We start from the raw sequence: 19,434 nt of genomic DNA, 5'->3' as shown, positions 1-19,434 counted from the left end.
TCCCTTCTGTCAGAAATATTCTCTGTCCACCTTTGATACATATATACAACATAAACATTAGAATTTTTCATTTCTTTTCCATAGGCACCAGTACTGGTCAGATTTCTCAATTTCTACTCTGGTTAAGAAAGAACATACAAAAGTACTAAAGATACCACGGGCCAATGAAAAGACTTCATAATCCACCCTGACTGAACCTTGACCTGGACAATGTGATCTTATTAGGGCATGAAGGTCACATCCATCCCCACTGCTTGGCTGCATGCCCGACCCAACCAGGACGTTGCCAAGGCAACTGCGAGTTGCAGCAACCACGTCAGGATCAGCTGACAGTGATGTGAGATGACAAGACCACCCTGAGAGGAAGAGAGACTGAATGAAAAAGGGAAAATCTTTAAACAAAAAATTGAGCAGATGATGACAATACCTATCGGCGTATATTCATAATGTCATGCTGCAAGATGAGAGAAAAGCTGATGGGAAAAGATGGAACTGGAGGGAGAGAGAGACAGGAGACGAGAGATGAAAAATCACAGGAAGGGTCTTGTTATTGTTCTAATTGGTTATTTTAAAAGTGCTCCATAATAATACTTTCTCAGTGGATATTAACACTGAAATGTTTAAAAGTTATGCAAACCAGGATTAAAACCCTTCTATTCTTTTTATGATTTTGTTCGTTTCTCTGTCACACATTCACATTTAGGTATCTTGCTCCACATGTAAACGCAAGATTATACCAAGTTTCCCTCATTTTACTGACTAACTTTTACTGATTAAGCTTGGGAATATCATCATCAGGAATGCTTCTTTACATTACGGGAATTAACAGTTAAACAGGACAGGACGTTTGCGGGTGGTACTTTGGAGAATTGTACCATGAGACATGCAACAAACATATGAAAACAGGAACTTCCAAAACTTGGACTTGCTGCAGAGTTGAACCCAATAATTTCAGTGGTTAAACGAGCAGCTGCTGCAAGAAATTCACAGATGAGTCACAGATGCGAACGCTGATGTTTTTTTCTTTTTTTGTCCCCATGGAAATTCTCCAGTTTTACTTTAATTTAAAGCTTTGTAAATTTGGTTCTCAAACCTGCCTTTTGAGAACCTGTGAAATGGTTCTCAAAAGGCATCTGGTCAGTGGGAACGAGAATGCCTCGTGGCAGTTCAGAAAACATTCTTGAAATTTAATCTATTGATCCATGTTCAAGGACACAAATACAACTACTTCTAGTTTTAAAGGGCACAAATGCCCATCTTAAGAGAATCGCAGCTTTTTCCCGTGTTCATGGGTGGCATACAAGTGAAGTCAACGATTGGTTTGTCTAGTCCTAAGTTATGAAGTCTAATACTGATTGCTTTTGTCTTTGCCTTTGTACTGTTTTGAAACTGGATTTGAAGCACAAAGGGCTTATCTGACTGGGAAATTGAGATTAGTCCACCCTAGGATCATAGCACTAAAAGCAATGGTGGAGGTCTTAAACAGTAGGAAAAACTGTAAAACGTATGAAAATACAATTAAAAGTCAAAAATCTACATCCTCCTTCCCATTTTTTAAAGCTGTCCAGTGGGCCAGATTGGGGTTTTTTCTCGGTCCACCCTGATTTAAGGCATCAGTCACGCAGGCCTGTCAGCAGTCATCTGGCAACCAATAAACGCAAAAGAAAAATATGTAATCCCTGGCTGGTTGCTAATGGGTTTTGGCTGTTGCTGTTGAATCGATTGCTAAAGACCCATTAATTCCTAGAGACCAGCCAATAACCCCCTGGTAACCAACTACTATAGTCCATGTTCAGTTGGCGAATGGTTGTTGCTCGTCACTAGCAAGAAATTGGTCACAAAGAGGTACAGTGCTGCACTGAAAACCTCTTTACAATTGCACTGGTCACCAGTAGTTTGTATGTAAGAATTCATGACCAACTCACAGAGCAATAGTAAAAGTCAAGCCTTTTGAAAATGTGTTGATTGCACTGGTATGGGAATGCTTAGAATTTAAAGGGAAACAGGCTCCATTTCCACTTTGAGTGAGATTTTTCCAAATTTAAAAAAAGCTTGGAGAGTAAATGGCAAGTATTTGTAGACGGGTTGCACCTTCCGAATCAGAATCAGAATCAGAATCAGAAAGGGGTTTATTGCCAAATGTTGAGCAGGTTTACAACATTAGGAAATTGCTGCGGTGCTTCAGTGCAAACATAGTGTCATAAATAGCACTTAAATAGACATGAAAAAATAAAAGTAGGGATAAGAATTAAAAGTGCTACGTAGAAAGATATGTGCATGAGATATACATGAGATATATACATGAGAATAAGAATTAAGAGTGCTACGTTGAAAGATATATACATGAGTGCAGATGGTGATCAGTGCCAATCATGGAATGATGCAGTGAACACAGCGTAGGGTCATGTGTTAGTGGCGGGAACAGTCATAAGGTTGTTGTTCATGTGTCCAACAGCAGAGGGGAAGAAACTGTTCTTATGGCGAGAGGTTCTGGTGCGAATGGACCGGAGCCTCCTGCCTGAGGGGAGCAGGTCAAACAGACTGTGTCCAGGGTGAGAAGGGTCAGCTGAGATCCGAGCTGCACGCCGCAATGTCCTGGAGGTGTACAGGTCCTGCAAAGATGGGAGTCTGCAGCCAATCACCTTCTCAGCAGAGCGCACAACACGCTGCAGTCTCTGTTTGTCCCTGATAGTGGCTCCAGCGTACCACACGGTGATGGAGGAGGTGAGGATGGACTCGATGATTGCAGTGTAGAACTGCATCATCGTCTGTGTTGGCAGGTTGAATTTCTTCAGCTGCCTCAGGAAGTACATCCTCTGCTGGGCTTTCTTAATGACGGAGGTGATGGTGGGCTCCCACTTCAGGTCCTGGGTGATGGTGGTACCCAGGAAGCGGAATGAGTCCACAGAGGTGATGGGGGTGTCAGTCAGGATGATGGGGGGGAGTGGGGCTGTGTGCTTCCTGAAGTCCACAATAATCTCCACTGTCTTCTGGGCATTCAGCACCAGGTTGTTGTGGCTGCACCAGGACACCAGACGTTCAACCTCCCTCCTGTAGGCAGACTCATCCCCGTCCGAGATGAGTCCAATAACGGTGGTGTCATCTGCAAACTTGATTAGCTTGACAGACTGGTGGGTGGAGGTGCAGCAGTTGGTGTACAGGGAGAAGAGCAGAGGAGAAAGAACACAGCCCTGAGGGGAGCCGGTGCTGATGGTCCGGGAGTCCGAGACATTCTTTCCCAGCCTCACATGCTGCTTCCTGTCCGTCAGGAAGTCAGTGATCCACCGGCAGATGGGGTCAGGCACATTCATCTGGGAAAGCTTGCCTCGGAGATGGTCTGGAAGGATGGTGTTGAAGGCAGAGCTGAAGTCCACAAACAGGATCCTGGCGTAGGTTCCTGGGGAGTCCAGATGCTGCAGGATGAAGTGTAGGGCCATGTTGATGGCGTCGTCTACAGACCTGTTGGCTCTATATGCAAACTGCAGGGGGTCCAGGAGGGGGGCCGTGAGGGTCCTGAGATGGGAGAGAACTAGGCGCTCAAATGACTTCATGACCACAGATGTCAGAGCCACGGGTCTGTAGTCATTTAGTCCAGTGATTCTAGGTTTCTTTCCATGCACACTTTGGACAGCAGCAGAAATTTGCTAGCAACCAAAGCAATCACAAGGAGGTTTTTGGACCATCAACCTCTTTGTCATCAATTACACCTAATGACAGCCAGCAACCTGTAGCAACCACTTGCCAACCGGCTGGAAAATATACGTCTTTTCTGCAACCAGCCAGTCACCGGGTAAATTCTGGTTCCTAGGCCTGTGCGACTGAGACCGTCTCTGCCTCCTCAAATGTGTTCCCAACTCTGCCAAAACTCACTAAATATCTTCGAAATTGGTCGCAAGACAACTTCAACTCTTTTGTCTTATTCAAAAACATCATCAACAGCAATCATCACTACATTCTTCCGCAGTGCATTTTTTGAGGACAATTTTTTGTTTGTTTTTTTTTGCAAAAACACATTTAGTGTGTTTATACATTAACAAACAATTTTGCATCTGAAAAATTGAGAATTTTGTGTAAAAGCATTATAAATATAAATTGTTTTTTAACTATTTTATTTTTGCTTTTGTGAAAACACATAATGTTTGACCTGTTAACACATCTTACAATCTAGAAGAAAGTGCAAATACTGCAAATGGGTATTACTGCTTTGCAACATACATATCTTGTTGGCCTACAAAAAGACACACAGTCACCTTCAGGTCCAGTAGTTAGACCTAGGGCATACCGTAGTGGAGACTTTACCTGTATGGACAGGAATGGACTTTGACTGTGCCCCTTCTTTTAAAGTTTATGGATTAAAAGAACAACATGTGAGCTATGAGAATCTGGGTGACACACACACACACACACACACACATGCACTGACGTCAGTCTGTCGGTCTTGCTGTGTCCCTGGGGTTCATCCACGAAGAGACAGAAGGCCTCGCAGTGAGCGGTAAAGACCTCCACTGAGCTGCTGCCGTGAGCGTGTGTGTCTTTGTGTGTGTCTGTGATAATGAGAATTCACGAGTGTGAGACAAAGATCCGCAGAAGGCTGTGTTTATCCTTCTCTTCCTGTCACACCATGCTTGTCTGTGTGTGTGTGTGTGTGTGTGTGTGTGTGTGTGTGTGTGTGTGTGTGTGTGTGTGTGTGTGTGTGTGTGTGTGTGTGTGTGTGTGTGTTCATGCGCAGGCAAAGGGAAGAGAGATAAAGATGTTACATAACCGTGTCATGATGGATCACCAGGTAGTACTCTGTTCATGTGTGCGTACCTTTGTTATTGTAAGCTCAAAGGGGGGCAAATACATCTACATGCTCAGAAAGTAAAACCACACTACTGTCCTCCATTACATCAGAAAGCCCAGGCTTCAGTTTTACAGGCATTTATTTTAATCTCAGGATTTTTCAGTATTTCCTCATGACGTTAAAAACAATAGGCTGAAACACTTATTCTGGTGTATTTATTTTGTTAGCATGAAAGGTTTTGGATAATCATCAACATAATCAGTATTATGTTGATCAGTAATCTGTATGTTGATTATGATCCTCTTCACCTTTTACTAAATGTCCACTTTTAATAAATAAGCAAGAGCATAAATGCAAATAAATAATTTTAAACCAAATTACTCCTTTGAAAACACACTCTTTGTGAGATGAGAATTGAGAACTTAACTCTAACAGTCCTCTCTCTGTCCACCGTATTCTCCATCTATTCCATGCACGTTTTTTCTTTTTCCTTGAAGCTGTTTCCAAAAGAAAGTCAGTCCCCATCGACTCATCTGTTAAAATAACTAACATTATAATTTAAAATAGCATCTTTACAAACTGGTGCAAAACTCTTTATAGAGTTTCCCCCTTTAGTAGGTCAAAAGAGTGTAATTTAGGGTATGGACACTTTGATAGACAGGCTGCTGGAGCCAATCAGCATCTGCAAGCCTTCACCTCTGCTTATTGGAGTCAACTCTTTAAATTGATTTTCTTTGTGAAGTAAAGTTCTGCTATTTTGTAAGCATTGCACCCATTCAGTTTATGGGTGCAGATCGCTAACCATGCTAGTGTTATCTGATCATTTAGCACTCCATCCTCCAAATATGGTAAATTTGTCTTTGCCAACTCTAATAATGAAATTCATCTCTTGTATTGTTTGGAGTAGAACTTATTCCTGCTGATGTTAATCCAGTACCGTTGTGTAAGAGCAGCTAGAATCTCATTCTTTTATATGATGAATAAAAAAATAACCTGCGTGTACAAGATAATAAACTGCTCCTACAATTTTTATTTAATAAACTAATTGTTCCCACAACATCGCTCAATAGATTTAAAATAACTTTTGTGTCCACAACTGCAAATTCATCAAGTCGATAATTAAATACAGTATTGCCAGTATTGTCGATACTGATACTTTTATCCTTTAAAGGCAGCTTATGTAGTGGAAAGCAGTGTGTCATGATTTATGAGATTAACAATCATCAATTTGTAAATTCTGAACATATTTTAATGACCACTAAACTGTGACTTTTTAAGTTTTTACTGTATTTCGAAACAGTGTGTTTTGGGGACCTAGAATGTAAATGTGCCTGTCTCTAAATCACTTTGGGTCAGCTTCTGCTGTTTAAATGTTTTGTAGGCTATTGTTAGAGATTTACAGTTAACAAACAAATAAAATCGATGCGACTGTCATCACAGACAGTTTTCATAGTGCATGTTTGAGGGTTTTTTTTCCATTAAAACAATAAATAAATAAAATTAACACAATTCAGTGGGCTACATACTGAATTTATTATTAATATCAATGCTGGCACTGGTATCAATACTATTGATATTTGGATCAATCTGACCCCCTCTATTCTACACACACACACAGAGACAATGATAAACCAGAGAGAAAATGAGAGAATATGACTGAGTTATGGAGAATCTGTAAATTGTGTTATCACTGCATCTTTGATGGAGCATTGAACCATGGGAGCTGAGCAGCTTTGTACCAGCATGTGATGTGTGCAGCTGTTTGTCGCGTGTGTGTGTGTGTCCCAGTGGGTGTGCAAAAATAGAGGTGACACTGATTTGTCTTTGAGGATAAGGCATTCCTTCCCACATGGCTGTATCTTTATTTCTCATCCCTCGTCTCTAACCTTTACATTTCCTGTTTTTAATCTCTCCTTCTTCCTCTCCTTTTTTCCTTTCCCCTTCCTCTCTCCCACCTACATATTCTTACCTTTTCTTCCACTAATATCTTTGTGACTCTTGTCTTCCTCATTCCATCTTATCCCTCATCACAATAAAAGTGATGTGTTCAATCTCACAAAAACATGAGATGGGTAATTTGGCTATGAGTCCAAACAAAATGGCCCCTCCTGGGTGTGATGTACCTCCCTGTGAAACCGGAGATTGACGCAGGAGTTAGCAACAGCAGGATGGCAAATCAATTGTTAATCAGTCCGGGCGGGGAGGCCGTTGTGGGTAATGGGAAAGGCAAAGGGTGGGGATTGTTCAGAAGCGTGTGATTACTGTATTGATTTAGTTCAAGGGAAGGAAGAGAAATTAGAGTTTTTAATGGATGATGGAGATTATGTTGTAGCTACTGGTAATTGACTGTTCACTTGGGGCAGCATCCCATCATTATCCAGGCAAATTTACCACTTTGGCTCAGCACACACAGTGCCTTGAAAAATCATCTGCCACCTTCCTGATTACTTAGTTTTTACATATTTGTCAGATTTCAACTTTTAAGGCCGTTAGCGTAATTTTAATATCAGACAAAGAAAATCAGAGTAAATAAGTAATCCTGTTTTAAATGATGATTTTATTGATTATGAACACACACACCCCCCTCCCCCAGATATATCTAAACCCTACTTGGCTGTAAAAAAGTAATTGCCCTACAAACCTAATAACTGCTTGTGGCACCCTCAGCAATAAGAACTGCAATCAAGGTGTTTGTGATAACTGGCAATGGGTATTTCAGATTGATGTGGAGGAATTTTGGCCCACTCTTTGCAGATTGTTATTAATTCAGCCATATTTGAGGGTTTTCAAGCATGGATGAACTTTATTTTAAAGCAATTCTAAACCATCACAATCTAATTTGAGTCTGAACTTTGACCTAACCACTGGAAGTTTTGATTTTTTTGTGTTTTGGGTAATTTCCTGCTGCATGATCAAAGTGCACTTGAGCTTCAGGACACAAACTGATGGCCGGACATTCTCCTTCGGGATTTTCTGGTAGAGGGCAGAATTCCTGGTTCCACCAATTACAGCAAGTCATTCAGTGTGCTGAAACCGTAAAGCAGCCCCAGACCATCCCACTACCACCACCATGTTTGACTGCTGGTATGATGTTCTTTTTATGAAATGCTGGTGTTAGTTTTAACAGGACCTGAACTTTCTTGAAAGTTTAGGCAGTAGCCGCATTGATACCAATATGTAAAGCACCAAAAGTTTTTGAAGCCGTATGTCTTAATCCAGATGTTCTCTGAGCAGCCCTTGTTAGCCTCCATGAGGCTTAAAATGGCTGCCAAAGTAATCTGCATTTAATAAGACTGTTGTGTTTTTAACATGTTTCAATGCTTTGTATCTTGTTCGATTTAATGTCAACAATCCCCTAAAAACAGTCAGTGATCACTGTCAGCTTCTCACGGTTTTTATTACCGCTAATCAGTTTAAAGCTCAGTTTTTAAACCCTTACGATGTAACTAGCCCAGCCCATGCAGCAGCAGTATATTAATGACTAACCTTGTATTGTGGATGGATTATCTCGGTGGTTCTCCTGACTGACGCTTGGTCCGTTTACAGCATTGGGCCCCAGCCCCCGGGCCTCGGACTGGTACCGGTCCGTGAGTCGTTTGGTACCGGGCCGCGAGAGTTGAGGCTCAGGTGTGAAATGTATAGTTTTCAGGGGTTTTATCGGTTTTCAGCGTTATTTTGTTATCGTTTTTATCGTTTACTCGGTTTTCCTGGGTCTTTTCACGTGTGTTATGAATAAATTTTCTTTTTTTCGGTACCGGTACTAGTTTTATTTTGTTGTATTTATCCGCGACACCTTAAAGGCCGGTCCATGAAAATATTGTCGGGCATAAACCGGTCCGTGGCGCAAAAAAGGTTGGAGACCGCTGGTTTACAGGATCCTACCATGCGATTGCATTTGCCCCTAACCATTGGAAACCCTCATATTAACTTTTATCAAGTGGAAAAAAGTCCTCCCTACGTTAGCATTCGTCCTCCAGCTTTACTGTTTATGTTATGCTAACATGGCTTGTCACACTAGCGATCACGTAGCACTTCATTACATACCAGCTAGCCCAACTTCAGTAACCCTACAAACGTCACTGCTGTTTACATTCCTGTCGTCATTTATGTTGGAAGTGATAGCAGAGCTGTACATTTTCATTTGATAAATTGATAGATTGAAGCTAGCGAGGTAAATCCCTGCTAACTTCTAACTCAGTTAAATGTCATAAATTCCATTTTCATGGATGCCTGGATGTTAAACTTAATTGTTACACCTGGCAGAGCAGCCACACTGATCATTTTATTACAGATGAACAAATTTAGTCAGTTTTTAAACTCTGAGTAATGCTGCAGTGATCATTTGACTTTTGCAGCAGAGTTTGGGCCCAGACATGGCTAATAACATCAGACTCAAAGACGGATAGTGCTGGTCTACCAATTCGTAACCAGGTCACTAATAGGCAAGTTAATTAATACGCTTGCTACACTTTAAAAAACAACACAGGTTAGCTGAACGAAAGCACCTATACTACCGACAACCAATACACGTCATCGTCCCAGAATGCATTGTGTGCGAAAAAACATGGCTGCTCCGACGGATCCAAAATAGTTTTAAACAACAAAGATTTAATAAATAACAAAAAATTTTAGTTATTCTAAAGTATGTTTTTAGTGGAGATAATTTGTTTTTTTGTTGTTTTTTTTTGTTTTTGTTTTTTTGCCTGTCCCATTTGGTTCTTTAGCCATCAGAATTGTTGTCTGAAGACCAACAAGGATACCCAATGGATTTACTTTGCCAAATGGATCATCGTGGCATTGCCGTATTGGTCCATTTGGTCGATCTTTGTTTTTATTATTTATTATATTTTATTTTCAGATGTTACAGACATGAGTGAGGGATAGGAAAGGGAGAAAGAAAGAGGAAGGAAAGGAAAAACAGAAGGGGAGAGGGACAGTGAGAAAGGGGGGGAGAAAAAAAATAAAAATCTCCTGGATCACCTGTTGAGAGAAGAATAGAAAACAAGCAGAAAAAAAAACAAAGCAACATACTAAACACAACACCATCGCATTAATCTAGCTAAGTGTAAACAGCAGTAAATACTAAATATTCAATGTTGTTGTGCAGCACGCAGGACAGATGTGCTTCGAAGTAGCAGCCAAGAAAGGTGTAATTTGGGTCTACGAGCAGTGAACACCCGTGTGCATACCTGTGTGGATCCGCGCGCTTGCATTCCAAAGGTTTCTCCATGTAATGATCTGCTAGGGAGTGTGTGGGGGCCACAGCCCCGTCCTCCGGGGTGTGAAGCGGGTATGGAGGAGATCAAAACTCCAGACATCCAGAGGCCCCCAGAACACAAGAGACCATGGAAGACCAACAGAGGGGCAGCCGCGCCACTGTTCCAGTAAGAGCTGAGGAGAGTCCCCGATGAGGGCTCACTCAGCAGCCGCGGAGCAGAAGCCAGGGGGAGTTGCAGTGACGCGCCCATGAGCTCCGCCGGCCCCCAGCTGTGCCTGAGTGAGCGAGCCCCAGGCCGAGAGGCCGGGGGCACCCAACCTCCGAAGGGGCCCAAGCGAGCCCTAGGCTCCAGGCCCCGATAAGCAGCCGCCAAGGAGTGAGCCGGTGTGTACCTGGACGCACCCCCAGACACAAAGAACCACCAACGCACCGACACCTGAGGGAGTCCGCCACTGGCAGGGGAAGTGGTGGTGGGCGGAGATAGGCCTAGTGGAGATAATTTGTAACATATTTAGAGTAACTTGTCATAATAGTCGGGGTTCCCTTTAACATGTTTTGGGGTTTTTTTCAACATTCTTTGCATTGTATTCAACTTCAGCACTTTCTCAGTGTTTTTTCTATTTGCTGGTATTATGGTGACCACTCAGGGCCTCTATAAAGTAGGTTTGAATAGCTTGTTCCCTTAATAAATGAAATCACAGTTTTAGAACTAAATTTGTTTTTACTTGGGTTACCTTACTACTATTAAAATTTGTTTGATGATCTGAAACATTTAGATGTAATTGTAAAAGAAAAAAAAACCCTGGGAAACCAGGAAGGGGTCAAATGCTTTTATGTGTGCGATATACAGCAAAAATTGTTGCAGATGAAAATTCTTAGGAGCTGAGTTGATCCATTCGTACTACGGTGTACATTTTAGGACATCGTCAGGTATCAGACAAAAAATTGTCAGGTGTCAGTTGTCAAAAAAAAAAAATGTCAGGTATCAGAAAAAAAATTGTCAGGTGTCAGAAAAAAAGTTGTCAGGTGTCAGAAAAAAAATTGTCAGGTGTCAGAAAAAAAGTTGTCAGGTGTCAGAAAAAAAGTTGTCAGGTGTCAGAAAAAAAATTGTCAGGTGTCAGAACACAAGGTACCAGAGAGAAAATCTTCCTGCAGGTGGCGCTGTTGTCATGTCCCACCCGAATTGATTTCCAAATACGTCATCAACGTGTGACCGTGGGAGAGCGTAAGGTCATTGACCTCACCGGAGTTTTACCGTGGTTCAGGCTCCTAACGACACAAGGTAAGTTTAACTTTTTCTCCCCTTTGTTCATATTTTTGCCACAGTTGTGTTATATTAAGTTGCAGTTATGTTGTGAAAGTTACATATCAGAGACGGAAAGCCAGTTTTGTACGAAACCAAATCAGTACTATTTTTGTCTGGCTAATTCATTCTAGCTAGCGACAGTGGTGAAACGTGATTCAAATTTAAACTGTTCAGTAATTGTTTTGTATACATTTCAGCAAATGGACAAGCTGAAAGCTTACGAGCAGTTGCATTTGAATACTAATCCTATTTGAAGTAATACATTTCCAGTGGTAGACATGTTAGATTGTCACACCTGGCTATGCATTGTTTTATTAATATTATATATTGTCTTGATAGCTTGAAGGGGATGATGCCGGTTTCATATCACTGGACTTATCCATGGCAGTAGAGTACATCCATGCACAGAGAATCATTCACCAGGATATAAAGCCAGCAAATGTCATGGTAAGCCATATTGTATTTTTCTTTTTCTCCACTTTGTTTTTGAAGATCAAAATAAAAATAGTATATTATTCATTTAACTTTATTCTCTTCAGTCTATTAAACACTACATTTGAACAATGAGAAACTTTTCTGGCATATTCATATAAAGGATTTTTTTTTTTAAAGTAAGAAGCCTTACATTGTTTCTTTAATAGTCCAATTTTTCTTTAATATGTTGGTTCTTGCACACCTACAAAATTCCCAAACATGTTGTAAGTTTAGGCTTTACAAACTGAAAGTTTCTATTATTTTATTAGTCTGTACCACTTGCTTAAGTGGAATGGGGATTAAAAAATGCACAGGACTATAAAACCGGGTTGGATCATTAACCAATCTGTTAATTTTAATGTTGGGTATAATAAACAATCTCAGAATAAATCTGCAGTGATTGGGTGATCTGGGTGCTAAAAGCTTTGAGGGGTTTTTTTTTTCCCCAATTATGAGCTGTGGTCTTTGGAATGACATTTTTGATAACATTTGTGAAATTTTAGACAACCTGGTAAGTTCTCATATGTATACCTTATAGGTTCACCACCCTTCTAAGAAGGCAGTCCTGACAGACTGGGGCATGGCAAACATAAGAGACACTACTGGTCCAGCTGGTGGCACATATCTTTACAAGGCCCCTGAATGCATACTGATGTTTGAAGAGGCCTCGTTCCAGACAGACATGTGGTCCCTCGGAGCCACATATCTGGAGATCCTGACAGGTTCCGCTCCGTGGATGGTTAAAAAACAAAGAGAACTGGCTGCACTAATGGCCACCAAAACCCCACCACGTGCCCTATCACATCTCAGTGACAAAAACAGTTTTCTTGGTGGTTTGGTGAGCTATGACCCAGACTCAAGGCCTTCCGCATCTGATGTTGTTAAGTTTCTCAAGTCAGGCCTTGATCTTACGAGCCGATATGGCTACAAGTGGTAATGTTGCTACAGTCTGCAGTTCAAAAGTCTTTCAATGTGAATTATGTTCTACATTATTGTTAACAAAAGTTGTGGTAAATGAAACACTGAATCATTATGAAAGATGGCACCTTGTCAATTGTATTTCAACATTTTATTGTACATTTTGTTGGTCAGACAGTTTTCAAATTACCTGTTGATTTTAAACAAGGATAAATAAATGTTAACAAACACTGTTGTATGATTTTATTGGTCATTGGAAATGTTTACTGGTGCACCTTCCATCCTCTCTCTCTTCAGAAAGATGTATATGTCATTTGCCTCGGCAAACGTAGAAAGTGTAGGAACTGCATTTCTGTTCATGGCAGTTGTGAGCTCTTGGACTAGCATGAGGTATGCAGCAAGGCAACCATCAGGTGTGCAGGGAAACTGGCTGTTTTCTAAAATGTTCTGGCACATGTCTCTGAATTCCTGGTTTGCTACCAGTGAAGGCTCTTCCCTCTCACAGATTAATTGCTTGGCATAGTCTAAAAGGTCTGGGTCAACAATGTGCAGCACATTGCCATATCCTGCGAATGAAAGACAATATTGAAAAGATGTTCACTTTGAATGTTAAAAATAAATGAATAATGACAAAGCTGTTCTAGAACCTGTATAAGAAGCAGTCAGTGTTTACAGATGTTATTACAGAAACTTAAAGATGGAAATATCACTCAAACATTTAGATAAATTTTTAGTTAAAGGTGTCAATATGAAGCCATTTTAGTATTGACAGTAGAAATTCAGAAATCTCTTATTGTACTACAAGTAGGCTTCTTCGGAAGACACAAAAGAGAAAGCACATTATAACAGTTTTACGCTCATTACACTGGCTTCCAGTATATTTTAGAAAATTCATTTAAAAATTTTAGTAATGACTTTCAATGCTCCGAATCGTGAAGCTCCTGCCTTAATTTCTGATCTTATAGAACCCCACGCTCCCTCTCCCAGCCTGTGATCATCTAATCAATGGCTGTTAGTAGTCCCACCAGAAGACCAGAGGCAAGAGATCTTCCAAAGCGGTGGCTCCCAGGTCATGGAATGCTCTGCCTCCATCATTACGTTTCCTTGATTGCATTTATTCTGTATGTTCGATTGTGCTGTTTTATGTTTATCTGTTTTATATTATTGTGAAGCCACTTTGTGGTTTTTATCCTGTGAAGAGTGCTATATCAAAGTAAAAGTAAACTAATGAAAGTTAAAAAACAAACAAAAAAATAAAACCCCACAGGCTTTCAAATGACATACCAGGAGGTGGTGAGGTAAACAGAAGGTCGGGTTTCCCAAATGGACCAGGTGCATTGCGTTGCTTGCGGATGTCATGGGTGTTCCAAACTGTTTGCTCCGTTTTTAAGTCTCTTTGAAGCAGTGGCAAGTGTGAGTACTGCAAGCAGTTGCTATGAAAAAGGAGAATTAAAAAATTAATATGTTCATCTGCTTCTTTGAGGTAGAATAAGTAAAAGCTAAATTTTAATCAGTACTCAAAAAACAAAGGCATTCCTAGACCACATACTTTCATACTGCTGCTTGATTATTTTTCATGTCTAAAAATATTGACTTACATGTGCACAGGATTGTCCAGTTCAAGGATCCCAGACTCCATCATGGCCTACGCATGTTGTTTTGAAAAAGACATAAGTTGTGAAGGTGAGAATTTCATTAGTGAAAAGGTACAGATGTACATAAACACAGATTCTGGCCTTGTGTTTTCAGATAAACTAATCCATCGTATGTTTAACGAAATTTGGATGGCTACTCTTTGTTAATAGGTTTTACAGGTGAAAGATTTGCTTTACCTCAAATGTTGTCAGCCATTTCTTAATCCATGTCCGCTTTAAAATACTGTTGAAACATTCAGCTCTCTAAACAACAGAAACATGACATTATCAGTTTTGTTGTCAGGTTGTTACTTTAGAAATAGTCATTTACCAGCTTAAAGACATACCTGGTTGTGCACTGATGTCCCCATTCTGAAGCACCTCCATGCCTGATTCCCAAGATCTCGCATGTGAAATGCCATCTGCATTTGACCCACAACAAGGTTCTCCTTTCCTCTGTCCCCCCGAATCATTTGAGGACAGCCTAAAGACACAAACTGAAGATAATTAGTGAATGATGAAAAAATAAATTTATTAACAAAATGTAATCTTTTTTAACCCCCCATTTTTTAGTATATTGCATACCACCCTGTTCTTGAACAGCCTCAAAGAAGTATCTGGCCACAAAGTTTTGGTTGCGGTTGGATGTGCCCACCTTTAGCCATAGAACCTTCCTGGAAAATCTGAAAAGAAAGAAACAGAAAAGTGGCCACTTGTACATATGATTTAATCATGTTTTGGCACTATGTTTGGTTTTTGTTACATTCCCCAAGAGTATGCTGGTTTTCCATTGTATTATGTCTAGGCGTTGTTTCTGGTTCCTCCGGCCATTTTGACTGCCATAGTTGTGTAGGCTTACATGCCTTTGGAATTGAATGTGACTCTTGACTGTGTTCAGACTGACGCGAGGGGAGAGCTGCCTTTTGTTTTGTAATCCCTTGTATTCTCCTGTTTATGTGTTGGTTAGGTAGGTTATCGTAAATTGTACATTTTATTTTCTTTGGAGTTAAATTCTGTTTACTTTATATCAGGGATGTTTTGTTTGTTGTGTTGGTCTTGGCCCTCCCTGAAATTAACTGCCAGTCTGAAATGGAACTTTAAGACTAGCAGGAAATAAGCCTTTTAAAAACCGCCATCTTGAATCCTTGGCCAAATCCAGACCTCGAGGGCCAGTGTCCTGCATGTTTTAGATATCACCGTGGGTAAACACACTTGAATAAAATGATTAGTTCATTACCAGGCCTCTGGAGAACTACAAAACATGTTGTGAGGGTAATTTAGCCATTTGAATCAGCTGTGGATCAAGGACACATCTAAAACCTGCAGGACACCGGCCCTCGAGGCCTGGACTTGCCCATCCCTGCCCTAGACTACTCAGGAGAGATAACACCTCAGTTTACCGCACATCCTTATCTTGAAGCAACTTTGTACTATCACTGAATATAATAAATTAAGTAGCGAATGCCATATTCAAACCTACCCATCAATCCCCAAATGTATCCACATTCCAAAGAACTTCAGTTTATCATTGCCTATATGAAACAACAAATAATAATTACAATTTGTTTCAACAGAAGTACCATCAAAACATGTTTGGAAGGTTAATTGAAAAGATAAAATAAATACCATCAATGTGCCGTGTGTCATTTGGACCACGGCTGATGTAATTCCGACAGGGAATTTTCTTCTTTCCAGGAGATCTCCTCTGAAGACCACTTGCATCCATATACCTCATTATATTCGCAACATCGTCTCTACAGTAACAATAGATTTTACTCTGAGCTCAACAGTAAAACAAGAGAACACTTGATCATATACACACTATTTAACCAACCTGTAACAAGGCCGCACTCCTCTGACATCCCTTACCCGCTTTACCATTGCCCTGATTCCTTGTTCAGGAGACCACTGTTTCATCTCACTCTAAAAAACAAACAAACAGACAATTGAATGTTTTTTTTTTAAATCACTACAGAAAATAACATTTATTGTTTCTACAATAGCTCATGACACAGACTTCAGGAAAATATATATTTTTTGCACTGATGTTTTAACGCTTACCTCCACAGCTTTGTGGATTTCAGTAAAAGGTCGTTGGGGGCATCTTCGCTTCAACCCTAGAAGTTTTAAAACTCGTCTCAGATGCCTCTCACTGTTAAAAGACAACACAGACTTACATTATATTAAATGCAAACTGCATGTTTTGTCATTTTAGAGAGTTGTCACGGAAACTGTTGAAATGCAGACTTACCTTATTTTATGCCCATATGAATTCAGTGCACAGCTGATTTCCTTTTGTTTTAAGCCTTTGTTGAACAATGTTATTATCATCATATCTTGAAAGGTTAAGTGTAACAACAACAGTCTAATTGATCACCCACCTCTTACACTGAACATAAGTAATTAACCAGTAAAGTACTAAATCTTTTTATGTGGCAATTACACTAAAAGCATCGTCTATTCAGTGCCCACAAATAAAACATGTGTAGCAAAAAATACACTTCTTTGATATGAAAGAGGTGAACAGTAGTTAATAAATAAGTTGTACTTTAGTCATTTATTTTTAATGCTCTTTTTTTAATAAAAAAAAAAAAAAAAAAGTATTTTTGGTACAGTCATGGGAACCAGCCAGAGTCGGATACTCCTTTCATCATCGTCAGATGACATATTGCAGCAAAGTCTAAAAACAACAACAGAAAAAAACATATCGGGATCAAAAAATATCCCGACAGTAGCAATATAGAAAAGAGAAATAAAGAAAAAGAGCGACAGAAAGGATGCAGGCTGCTCGTGAGCTTTCAGCTTGTCCATTTGCTGAAATGTATACAAAACAATTACTGAACAGTTTAAATTTGAATCACGTTTCACCACTGTCGCTAGCTAGAATGAATTAGCCAGACAAAAATAGTACTGATTTGGTTTCGTACAAAACTGGCTTTCCGTCTCTGATATGTAACTTTCACAACATAACTGCAACTTAATATAACACAACTGTGGCAAAAATATGAACAAAAGGGAGAAAAAGTTAAACTTACCTTGTGTCGTTAGGAGCCTGAACCACGGTAAAACTCCGGTGAGGTCAATGACCTTACGCTCTCCCACGGTCACACGTTGATGACATATTTGGAAATCAATTCGGGTGGGACATGACAACAGCGCCACCTGCAGGAAGATTTTCTCTCTGGTACCTTGTGTTCTGATACCTGACAATTTTTTTTTTGACAACTGACAACTTTTTTGTCTGACACCTGACAATTTTTTTTTCTGACACCTGACAATTTTTTTTCTGACACCTGACAACTTTTTTGTCTGACACCTGACAATTTTTTTTCTGATACCTGACATTTTTTTTTCTGACACCTGACAATTTTTTTTCTGATACCTGACTTTTTTCTGATACCTGACATTTTTTTTTTCTGACACCTGACAATTTTTTTTCTGATACCTGACTTTTTTTTTTTTTTGACAACTGACACCTGACAATTTTTTTTTTCTGACACCTGACAATTTTTTTTTCTGACACCTGACAATTTTTTTTCTGATACCTGACTTTTTTTTTTTTTGACAACTGACACCTGACAATTTTTTTTCTGACACCTGACAAATTTTTTTCTGATACCTGACAATTTTTTTTTTGACAACTGACACCTGACAATTTTTTTTCTGATACCTGACTTTTTTTTTTTTTGACAACTGACACCTGACAATTTTTTGTCTGATACCTGACGATGTCCTAAAATGTACACCGTACATTGGTCCAGGCTAGCTGTTAGATTTGATGCCTGCTTAAATTTTCCCCTCAGGTTTACAATGACTTTCCTCTAGTGACAACCTGAATTGCTCATTCATTCTGTTGAATAAATTAACATCTACTAGCAACATTTGGAAAATTTAGATATTTGTAGGTTCCAAGTTGATGAGTTTTCCTCTAGCACTAGCCTGTAGTCATTCTCCAGGTGTCAATTAATGCTGTTTCATGAAAGCCACTTCTGTGCATCATTTATGCACAACATGTCCTTTGGCAGTGGAGCTTGACTTGAAGGGTTATGCCATAGTGAGGTCTGTCTCACAACTTGTCATTTTTCACCATGCAGGGTAATTGTTGTGAAGCACTATATTTTACCCTAAACCAACGTCTTTGTTATTATTAGTGCCTAAATATAACCACCAAGTAAAAGTTAAAGTAGAAAGTGAGTACAAGAATCAACAAATCAGAAAATGAACAAGAAATCCCACCCAGATGCCATCAACAGTCTTCAGGATGACAAAACTGTGGTGTATTACACAGGCTGTGGACATCTTTAAAATGAGAAAGTTAACTCTCGCTGGCAAATTCTCCCTGCGCAACACAAACTGATGCACAAGAGCAAATTGTCTGCAAAGGAAAGAGACATGTGGCATCTAAGAAAAATGGAGCTAGTTGTATTTCATCCCAGAATGAAACACAATGCTAATACTTCAATGAGCTCACCTGCTTTTAGTGAACTAGCGCAATGATCATTAGATTGCCTGTTAAACACAATCACATCCATCTCAGGATGATTCTTCTGACTCTTTTGACTTGAATTTTGAGACTTTTCTTCCACTCTCCTCATCGGGTCAGATGATGGCAAACTGTTGCCTCAGAGAAATGCAAGTATTGTTCTCTATGTACTATCTGATGCATTTTGTTTAATGTATGCACTTTAGCTATCAATTCCAAAATGCAATGTGCTGTTTACACAGTAAAAATATACACAGAGCTTACCTGGCGATATGGCTATCAGTGATTATTCAAAATCATAATCATTAATAAATGGGCCAAATTTCAATCTACTGCTACAGAGTTAACTAATGACTTAGCATCATATGGGGAACAATTAAAAAAAAATCCTTAAGCTATCATCTGCTGAAGCAGTCTCTTGGGGCAACAGCTAACATTTTCAAGGTTGAATTGATAATATATTCTGTTGTTGCATTGCGGCTATGAGTTTGTTTCCTTTCCATCGGTCAGTGTCTGATTAATGAACTTTTTCCCCAAGTGGCTCATGAGATATGAAATCTTTGTTACGGTGTCAAGATTGCATTTCAATCAAATGTGTTTCTCTTTTGCTCTCCACAT

General features: G+C 39.8%; 2 protein-coding genes and 1 long non-coding RNA gene across 3 annotated transcripts in view; 1 reads left to right on the top strand and 2 right to left on the bottom strand.

Moving 5' to 3' along the window:
- rims4 (regulating synaptic membrane exocytosis 4) overlaps positions 1-10,446 on the bottom strand; it is a 71,332-nt gene extending 60,886 nt beyond the window's left edge. Inside the window, exons 1-3 of the mRNA XM_080890366.1 lie at positions 8,270-10,446; positions 428-492; positions 204-356 (exon numbers count right to left, since the gene is read on the bottom strand). The gene's annotated coding sequence lies outside the window, so the exon portion shown is untranslated. The remainder of the gene's footprint in view (positions 1-203; positions 357-427; positions 493-8,269) is intronic.
- Positions 10,447-11,188: 742 nt separating this feature from the next.
- Positions 11,189-12,929, top strand: LOC308402754. Its single transcript, XR_013972804.1, has 3 exons — positions 11,189-11,283; positions 11,647-11,754; positions 12,320-12,929. It is a non-coding gene; the product is annotated as an uncharacterized lncRNA (long non-coding RNA).
- Position 12,930: 1 nt separating this feature from the next.
- LOC308402753 (uncharacterized protein) lies at positions 12,931-17,565 on the bottom strand. The gene is made up of 13 exons (XM_080891844.1): positions 17,369-17,565; positions 16,976-17,013; positions 16,585-16,669; positions 16,395-16,485; positions 16,168-16,256; positions 15,960-16,087; positions 15,814-15,865; positions 14,919-15,016; positions 14,681-14,817; positions 14,532-14,597; positions 14,298-14,344; positions 13,984-14,132; positions 12,931-13,265 (listed from the first exon to the last, which is right to left on the bottom strand). Exons 2-13 carry the CDS (start codon positions 16,998-17,000, stop codon positions 12,943-12,945), a joined length of 1,290 nt encoding a protein of 429 aa, XP_080747970.1. The 5' UTR covers positions 17,001-17,013; positions 17,369-17,565; the 3' UTR covers positions 12,931-12,942.
- Positions 17,566-19,434: the final 1,869 nt, after the last annotated feature.

The sequence above is a fragment of the Rhamphochromis sp. 'chilingali' genome (assembly GCF_963969265.1).
Source record: "Rhamphochromis sp. 'chilingali' genome assembly, chromosome: 9".
NCBI lineage: Eukaryota > Metazoa > Chordata > Actinopteri > Cichliformes > Cichlidae > Rhamphochromis > Rhamphochromis sp. 'chilingali'.
This window is presented reverse-complemented; position numbering and strand designations above follow the sequence as displayed.

What these genes read in the sequence shown, in the direction of transcription:
- LOC308402753 (XM_080891844.1), bottom strand. Translation starts at nt 17,000, where the DNA reads ATGTCATCTGACGATGATGAAAGGA. An exon ending in TGACACACGGCACATTGATG is followed by an intron (nt 15,866 to 15,959) that starts GTATTTATTTTA and finishes TGTTTCATATAG; the next exon opens with GCAATGATAAACTGAAGTTC. An exon ending in GGCTGTTCAAGAACAGGGTG is followed by an intron (nt 14,818 to 14,918) that starts GTATGCAATATA and finishes TTGTGTCTTTAG; the next exon opens with GCTGTCCTCAAATGATTCGG.